Genomic DNA, 10187 nt, shown 5'->3' on the forward strand with positions numbered 1-10187 from the left:
TTTATATCGACTAGTTGTACTGAAGGTTAATATCGACTAGCTGTATTGAAGGTTTATATCGACTAGTTGTATTGAAGGTTAAATGTCGACTAGTTGTATTGAAGGTTTATATCGACTATTTGTATTGAAGGATTATATTTACTACTTGTATTGAAGGTTTATATCGACTAGTTGTTTTGAAGGATTATATCGACTAGTTGTATTGAATGTTCTGAGTATGATAAATTAAACCAAGTCCCAATAGAAAACTACCTTGGCCTGGGGGGATTTTAGTCAATCAGGCAAATATTATATGAAGAATAAACTTCTATGTCAGGATTGACTATTTCTCCCTCCCACCCCTGTCTAAAAGTTGCGTGATCCGTGCCGGTACAACACGTACTGTATATGCAGTCGATCCGTCGTACTGTCTAGTCAGGCTACCCAGTGTAAAGTCGACCCAGCAGGTGTTATGCAATATCACAACTTCATTAGAAATGTTTTGTCCAAACCGATAAAACATTTCTTTTAAGTTGCTGAATTAGTTTTAATGCTCTAGGTATATGAATTGATGTTTTATTCGCCCTAGGGTTATAAAGTAATGTTTTATTTGCTCTAGTGATTTGAATTAATGTTTGATTTGCTCTAGGGATATAAAACCTGATAATCTTCTGCTGGATGCCCGGGGTCACGTGAAACTATCAGATTTTGGACTCTGTACAGGACTCAAGAAATCTCATAGAACAGATTTTTACAGAGATCTCTCTCAGGTTAAACCATCAGGTGCGTTTTTTAATTACCCCCCCCCCCCCCATTAAAACCTTGGGGTTGGGGGGGGGGGTATAGAAATAATCAATTAAAGGAATTGCTGGCAGCTGGGGTTGTTCTGGTTGCTAAACTGATTTCTTCACAATTTGAATAATTGTTGAGCTTTTTTTCCCCAGAATGATTTAAGAATTATTTTAGAACGTACAGGGAAAAATATTTACAAAATTCTTGTCTTATATCATCGACATTTTTGTTTTTGTTTTTTAGAACTCTTGCGCACATTTTTATCTTATATTACAGCTTGGCTCCAGAGCGAGTCTTGATTTCATGAATAACTTTGATGAAACCTTTATAGGGCTCAATTTTGGACTCCAATTTTATCTTTTTCTTCCTCAGCGATTGTCCCTCAACCCTCTTGTCTATCCAGATGGGGGTGGTGGGGAGGGGGGGCGTTGGGAGACTTTTTACACTGTATTCTCAATCTGAAAATACACTTTATCTGTCTGTCTGTCCGTTTGTATCCAGTGAACGTTAAAACGGCTGAACAGGGCCCAAATTTATGTGGGACCTCACATGACCCCAGTGAAGGGTTATGGAAGCCCAAAATTACTAAAAATTGTGGCCAAAAATTTTTGAAAATGCGCGAAAAAATATTATTTAATCAGCAAATTTTTGTTGTTTTATATTGTACAAAGAGAAGATGCTCACAGATTGAGCCACAGTTAAAATTTGAAATAGAAGTTTGGGGCGCTTCAGCCAAGTATTTATAATAGTTTATTGATAAAAAAAATATGTTATAATATAGGAAATGAATCTAAGAAAGTATATTTAGAGCTTGATCCATAATAAATCTCTGTTCATGCATGCAATAGGAATCTTTCCAATGTATCGATGTGAAATGGTTAAATAAGTAATTATTTCTTTTTTGTTGATTCCCAGGTGTTCAGTTTATATCTACCAATAATTAGATTAGTGAATATACATTAGGATATCAATATTTAATCATTACATAACATCTTCTAGAAGCTAATAAGAATTATATAACATTGATTTATCAGGACATTTTCTACATAACTAAATGAGATTTAGGTTGGATTAGGTTAAAGCTTAGAATTTCTGTGGAAAATTTTATCCAATAGTAGTTGAGGAAGTCTGATCAGTTTTGTGTCAGCCAATGAGAATGCCTAACTACCTACAGTTGAAGTACAGTGTTACACACAAAGGATGAGACTGTAAAGATAACCCAAAACTTGATTTTTCGATTTGCATTCAATCCAATATTTTAATGATTTACTGAATGATTAAGCACAGAATTAAGCCAGTTTTGATCTACAATGAACCCTGAATGCAAGGAAATGGACGAAAGAAATTCCATACAATCGTCTCTGAAGTCTCATCCTTGGGTAACCCTGTAGTTAAACTAACTATATCTTTTAATCTTATTTAACACATCCAAAAATTTCCCTCTCTGTACACTGTAAAATATGGAAAGCGCAGTGGTTGTTGGAGCCCCCCGTAAAAATATGCTCGCAAAGTGTAATAAACGCGTAAGAAAACTAAATATATGCTTGTGTGTAATAATGATTTTAAAAGCAGAGTCTTTTTTCTGGCGGAACTTTGTAATGTCCCGTATTTAGAAATAGTTGTTTATATTCTTGTATTTACTATTTACAACTCTTTATATTCTCTACTCAACTGTTTACTGTATGTTTGTATATTGTATATTGTCCCACTGGGGTCTGTGTTTATTTTAAATCTTGTCTTGTGTTGTTTGCTATTTCATAGATTTATTTAACCCCTGCCTTGCTAGACCCCTTCCCCTTTACATAAATATAAGAAAACGTACTGCAGGGTATACATTTTATCGAGAAATCATTAACCCCTTTTTATTTCCTTATTTTTATTATAGTTCTAAAGGGAAAACATATTTAGTTTTGAGTACAAATTATCCATAAAAGGGTAAAAGAAACTTGCCAGTTGAAGTCCAATTTTTCATTTCGCTCTTCAAAATGCGTTCATGAAATTATTCGTTTTTTAGCCATCTTTTTCTGTTTTTTTTTTAAATATTAGTTATTCTCTTTATGTTTAGACTTCTCCTCTAATCCAATGGATTCGAAGCGGAAAGCTGAAAGTTGGAAGAGAAATCGTCGAGCCCTGGCTTACTCAACAGTTGGAACCCCTGACTATATTGCCCCTGAAGTATTCTTACAGACAGGTATACTAGCCCCCCCCCCCCCTACTCAACACTGGGAACCCCGGACTATGTTTTTTTATAATTGTTCATACATCACTATGGTTGATAATTTAAAAAGTTTAAACTCAAACCTCAAAACAACAAGTCCACCCCTGAGTAATAGCAATTCTTGTGACCCTGTGTGGCATATAGACTATAGAGCCTGAGTAATAGCTTGTTTGATAGCTACGCTTGCTTCCCTGTGTGGCAGTTAGAGCCTGAGTAATAGCTTGTTTGATAGCTACGCTTGTGTTCCTGTGTGGCATTTAGAGTCAAATTGATAGCTTGTTTGATAGCTACGATTGTGTCCCTGTGTGGCATTTAGAACCAGATTAATAGCTTGTTTGATAGCTACGCTTGTGTCCCTGTGTGGCATTTAGAGCCAGATTAATAGCTACGCTTGTGTTCCTGTGTGGCATATAGAGCCAGATTGATAGCTTGTTTGATAGCTAAGCTTGTGTTCCTGTGTGGTATTTAGAACCAGACTAATAGCTTGTTTGATAGCTACGGTTGTGTCCCTGTTTGGCATTTAGAGCCAGATTAATAACTCATTTGATAGCTACCGAGATCGCGCCCAGTGGTAGTGGCGTTTATAGTTCACGGAACGGTAGCCTTTTGGATTGTGTCCTGGTTGACTTTGATAGGGGACGGACATCTTTTTTGGTGGCAATTTTTTCTCTCTTTTTGGTACTTTTTCCCAAAAATTGCAATATTTTCCTCTTTAAATTGTTTATTTTTGTTAATTTTCCCTGTTTTGAACCCCCCCCCCCCCCCCCCAAAAAAAAAAAAAAAAATTATTTCTAAATCTATTTGTTTTAGGTTATGATAAAAGCTGTGATTGGTGGTCCTTGGGAGTAATATTGTTCGAGATGCTGATAGGTTGGCCACCATTCTGTTCAGAAACCCCACAGGTAGATAGATAGATAGGTTGGCCACCATTCTGTTCAGAAACCCCACAGGTAGATAGAAAGATAGGTTGGCCACCATTCGGTTCAGAAACCCCATAGGTAGATAGATAGATAGGTTGGCCACCATTCGGATCAGAAACCCTTCCTGATTTACAAGAAACCTGTTAAACGTTGACTGATCAGGGATGTCATACATATTCCTTTTAATCTAAAACGCTGTTAATTAAACAATTTGTATACCAACTTTTATATATTAAAGAAATACTAATAGTTTCTTTCTAGAAGCGGCAGAAAATATAAATTAACTTTCGAATGATTTGGTTTTAACGTAGAATAGTCTATATTTTCGAGGGGCGCAAATAAGATATCAGCTGAGTTGAGTTCACGCTGGGTCTATTATACACAGAACTCTCTGTACGTCATGAATAGTCAAAGGTTTAAAGGATCCCTCTACGAACATTACTTTTTAAAACATTTATGTGTTTAGGAGACTTATAAGAAGGTTATGAACTGGAGAGAGAGTTTAGAATTTCCTCCTGAAGTACCGATCTCAGAAGCTGCTAAGGCAACTATTCTAAAGTAGGTTTTCATAAATGATTTATATTTTTTTCTTCTAAAACCATCTAGGCTTTTAGGGCGCTTCAATTCTGAACAATAGTTTTAGCTTTTATCTCTTGCTTTGAAAGTCGGCTATTTAAAGTCATTTTTAAATTTTGAAGGAATTTTCTTTTCGAATTTGCGCATTTTCAATTTTTTCTAATTAAAATTTTGTGTTAAGGTTCTGTAAAGATGTGGATACAAGAATACGATCCTTAGATGATATAAAAGCTATTCCTTGGTTTAAGGTAAACTATACTGCTTTATTTTACAGGGGTATATGTTTTTTAGTAGGGGTTAAAATAGAAAATTGGGACGGGGCAAATGAAATGCTAATACTTTTACTAAAAAAAATACATTTTTCCCCTAATATAATCATTCACTCTTCCCATAAAATCATTTTCTTTTCCTCTGAAATCATTTATTTTTCTAGTCTCGCCAATTTTGGTCCAAAATTCTAGCTACAATAAATGATTTGATAGTATGAAGTCCCAATTTGACTTTAAATGTTAACTATTGGAAATATAATTCCCCCCTTAAAAGGGTTGTGTTAAATGTGTTCAGAACATAATATAATATACTAACTGAAGTGCCCAGCGTTGCTTGAGAAATAAAAAAAAACGATTTACAATAAAGAATTTCTGAAAAAAAATGAATTCTTATGATACCCCTTGGGTACCAAGGGGTTTCCTAAAAAAAATTCAGCCAATTTGGTCCAGCCGTTTTGCCAGTAATAGCTGAGAGGTTTATAATATAGATGAAAATATATCGCTACAATTAGCTTATTAAGATGTAAGAACAGCAACCGACCTACAATTATATTTTACTTTGGCGAGAAAAATTGTTGTGTTAAATGAATATTTAAACAAAAGGGTTGTGTTAAATGAATATCTAAACAAAAGGTTTTGTTAAATGAATATTTAAACAAAAGGGTTTTGTTTAATAAATATTTAAACAAAAGGGTTGTGTTAAATGAATATTTAAACAAAAGCGTTTTGTTAAATAAATATTTAAACAAAAGGGTTGTGTTAAATAAATATTTAAACAAAAGGGTTGTGTTAAATAAATATTTAAACAAAATGGTTGTGTTAAATGAATATTTAAACAAAATGGTTGTGTTAAATGAATATCTAAACAAAAGGGTTGTGTTAAATGAATATCTTAACAAAAGGGTTGTGTTAAATGAATATTTAAACAAAAGGGTTTTGTTAAATGAATATCTAAACAAAAGGGTTTTCTTAAATGAATATTTAAACAAAAGGGTTGTTGTTAAATGAATATTTTAACGTTGTGTTAAATGAATATTTAAACAAAAGGGTTTTGTTAAATGAATATCTAAACAAAAGGGTTTTCTTAAATGAATATTTAAACAAAAGGGTTGTTGTTAAATGAATATTTTAACAAAAGGGTTGTGTTAAATGAATATCTAAACAAAAAGGTTTTGTTAAATGAATATTTAAACAAAAGGGTTGTGTTAAATGAATATCTAAACAAAAGGGTTGTGTTAAATGAATATCTTAACAAAAGGGTTGTGTTTAATGAATATCTAAACAAAAGGGTTGTGTTAAATGAATATCTTAACAAAAGGGTTGTGTTAAATGAATATCTAAACAAAAGGGTTGTGTTAAATGAATATCTTAACAAAAGGGTTGTGTTAAATGAATATCTTAACAAAAGAGTTGTGTTTAATGAATGTATTTAACAAAAGGGTTGTGTTAAATGAATATCTTAACAAAAGGGTTGTGTTAAATGAATATCTTAACAAAAGGGTTGTCTTAAATGAATATATTTATTAAAAGGGTTGTGTTAAATGAATATATTTAACAAAAGGGTTGTTTTAAATGAATATTTAAAACGAAGGATTGTGTAAAAGTGTGTTTAGAAATTGTTAAAAATGTGTAAAAAATAGATAATATCTGCTTGTTCTTAAATACGGTGCAGGTTCCGAGAAAGTTGAGTTCAGATAATTTGTTTATTTTGCGGGAGTTTGTATTTGTGTTCAACTCAACTTGATTGATTGATTGATTGCTTTTATAAAGGGGTTGGGGGGGTTCATACTATATTAAATCTTGATGTAGAAACTTCCTTGAGTAATTTATTATTGCATTTGCACACATTTCTCAACAGAGTTAAAAGAATAATCTACAGAATTCTAAGCATATCTAAGGGTAATATATTTTCTTTTAAAAATCTACTTCCTGTTTTTTAATCTCATTTTCTTGCCAACATTCTAATATCATATCGTCGTACGGTGACTGTTCTTGAAAATTGCTTTTGGGTTTCTACATGTGAGCGATAAGCAAATTGTAGCAATTTATTTTTCTATATTATATTATGGGTCACTTCCTAAATTCTTTAAACATTCTTAATTTTTGAGTACTTTTTTATTCTAAAAGAGGAGAACAAATTAGAGTGAAATAGGTTTGTTTACATTTAGCTGTAATATGTTAGAATTTAGGACTTAGTATTAGGTAGATAATGTATTGATTATTCAGGGAGTAGATTGGAACCATATCAGGGAGTTAATATATTGATTATTCAGGGAATAGATTGGAACCATATTAGGGAGTTAATATATTGATTATTCAGGGAATAGATTGGAACCATATCAGGGAGTTAATATATTGATTATTCAGGGAGTAGATTGGAACCATATTAGGGAGTGAATATATTGATTATTCAGGCAATAGATTGGAACCATATTAGGGAGTTAATATATTGATTATTCAGGGAGTAGATTGGAACCATATTAGGGAGTTAATATATTGATTATTTAGGGAGTAGATTGGAACCATATTAGGGAGTTAATATATTGATTATTCAGGGAGTAGATTGGAACCATATTAGGGAGTTAATATATTGATTATTTAGGGAGTAGATTGGAACCATATAAGAGAAAGACCAGCAGCTATTGCAGTTGAAGTTAAATCCATTGATGATACTTCTAATTTTGATGATTTCCCTGATGTAGATCTAAAAATACGTAAGTTTTTTTAATATTTTTTCTAAATTTTTGTGATTAAACAATACACATAACTCAAAGTTCAAGATCAATTTCCCCTGCATTCTTTGGGTTTACTCTTAGATGTTGTGATTATGCAAAAATAAAGCTAAATAAATGTTATAAGATTTATACAGTTGAGTTCATATAATTGTAGATTACCATGACGACGTATTAACAATCTTAAGTTTAATTGATGTTGATATAAAGCAAATTGAAAATTGGTCTGTAGAGTTTACAGTTACACTGAAAAATTGCTGTGTTTTATGCTCAAATATACAAAAACAGTTGTTTATTTAAACAGTTTCATATTATTATTATAATAAAATGTCTATTATTTAATATTTTTTAGCCGGTCCCCCGAGCCCTGATTCTGGTCAACCATACAAGGATTGGGTCTTCATCAATTATACTTTCAAACGATTTGAAGGAAACACGACATACTCAATATTCATGGTTCATTACCCAATACTCTATATTTTAATATTTTTATAGTTGGGCATAGATGTTTTACATTAGTTTTCTTGCATTCTAATTCCTGTGTACGCCCTTGATAAGAACCATTATATCTTTTATGATGTGATAGAAACATATCATCTGCTGTATTATGTGATATTATTGTCTGAGTATGACGTGTTTAATATCCAGGTTTAACACAACGTGGACCTCCTCTAGCTAGAGATGTTGTAAAGCAGAAGTAAACCATTCATCCCATCCATCCTTCTCCTCTGTCAGAGTTCTAGAGAGATCAAAATTTTCATAATAGTTGCCTTAAACAATACCTACAAGTTTTATGAATAATAGAAATATGAAATAATAATTACTTCATTGGCCTTAGATGTATGTATATGCTTGAATCAGGCATATTTTAAACACTGCAGGAGTGTATTAAATTTAACAAGCTTGTATTTCCCTGCAGTTTCCCTCCAATTCGTTAATTATAATTTCCCGCCAATTTTTTAAACTCGTTTTTCCGCTATTTTCAAAATTAAGATTTCCCGTCTTTTTAAAATCCCAATTTTCCCAATTTTTCCACGTCATTTTATCATAATGGGATACAATAATTTAATACAGTCCTGCAGAACTCACAAAGACTGATTGTTGGGGTTGTATGATTGGGATAGGTTTGGGAATTATTCAGTTAGTATCATCAACCCTATCAGAATTAGAAATTCTTTATGTATATTGAAAACCAAGGATTTGTAACAAGATGACTGGGAAAGTTGGATAACTTTTCATACATCAGAGAAACCAGTTTCCTTGCTTAGGGTCCGGATCCGCAGGATTGTATCTCCATGGGTCGGGTTTGGAAATATTAGAAACTCATCGGATCCAAGTGGAAACATTAATATATTTTTTTTCAAAAAAAATTAGCAAAACTTCCGCATAAGACTAAGAAATGGATCCTTAGCATGGATACCTGGATACTTACTCTGGTTGTAGCATGTTTTTTTACCAGGTAACTGGGTTTTGGTAACAACTGCATTGGCTGGTTTAATTCCTTGGTTTTGATTATATACATTATACATTATACAAGTTATGTTTTGATTTCCTTCCATCCTGATCTATTCAGTATTCATCGTGTTATGCAGTTTATAGCTTTGTTTATTCGAGGATTCAAAGCATTACAGCTTTAATGGTTTACAAGCAGTTATTTTTTTTAGTTGGTGTTGTCAAGGATATAGATTTATAGGGTGTTCCAGGACCCGGGATGTTCTAGAAGTTCTAGAACCTTGAAAAGTGTTCCAGACCCTTGATGTATTCCAGGGTCCATAAAATAGATATTCTAGAGCCCGTATGGTAGTTACAGTATATTAGCCTCTGTGATAAAATATGTTTGGATAATATGTTTGATATTATTTAATTTAAACAAGACATATCAACCCAACTACAATACTAGATATAGATTCAGATACAGGGATACAGATATATTCATTCATGGTTAATTATATTCAGGAATCTTTCTGACCTTTTTTCTTCTTCTGGGGGGTTTTATTTATCCTGTAGTCCTGGCTGCATCTTTGTTACATATTTAGATTTGATTTTTACCAATCTGTAAAAAAACCAGTTTTACTGTAAATTTTTTTATTTTTTTAAATCAGCAAATTTTTTTTGATAGCCACACTATCAGTAAAAACCAATTTTTAAAACTTCTAGGTGGTCTAGTTGTATTTTTTGGACTTCTCCTGAAGTTTACAATAAAGAATATATCAAGTTTAGCTGATATGACTCAGCACTAGCACGACTTAAGCTTGAATTTTTTTCAACTTTTATTTATGAGTTTGTAATTTACATAAAACATATGTATTCCTGTATCTGCATGTACTTGTATCCCCCCTGTGTGTACTGTACTGTTTCTGTACTGTAGTGGTTTTCTATTCTAAATTTGAAATAAATTCCTTCTGATCAGAAATATATAGTTTTATTTTATTATCTAGTACAGGGTTATTCACAATGAATGAGATTTCAGAGACGAGGAGTTTATGATGTCTTCGTAATTTTAGAGTTTAAGATCGTCATTAAAGCAGCATCCGTTGGGGTTAACCCTGTATACAAGTACAAGAAGTGGTGAGAAATCTTGCTTTTATAACTGGTTATCTATACTCTGTTAAAATCATCGTCATGTTTTGCGGTTTAAAGTTTAAACTAGGGCAGGGGCGTACGAGGGGGGGGCGCTCCCCCCCCCCCCCCCCCCCCCCCC

General features: G+C 32.6%; 1 protein-coding gene across 1 annotated transcript; it reads left to right on the forward strand.

Annotated features, from left to right (window-relative positions):
- Window positions 1-628: 628 nt before the first annotated feature.
- Window positions 629-9899, forward strand: LOC111715267 (serine/threonine-protein kinase tricorner; the record flags this gene model as incomplete). Its single annotated transcript, XM_023490576.1, is given in 8 exon segments — window positions 629-762; window positions 2837-2962; window positions 3800-3891; window positions 4376-4467; window positions 4667-4733; window positions 7357-7468; window positions 7839-7916; window positions 8135-9899. Coding segments are annotated over 8 exon segments (754 nt in total), but the record flags the coding sequence as incomplete, so codon positions are not given.
- Window positions 9900-10187: the final 288 nt, after the last annotated feature.

Source organism: Eurytemora carolleeae, unplaced genomic scaffold, assembly GCF_000591075.1.
Source record: "Eurytemora carolleeae unplaced genomic scaffold, Eaff_2.0 scaffold1743, whole genome shotgun sequence".
Taxonomy (NCBI): domain Eukaryota; kingdom Metazoa; phylum Arthropoda; class Copepoda; order Calanoida; family Temoridae; genus Eurytemora; species Eurytemora carolleeae.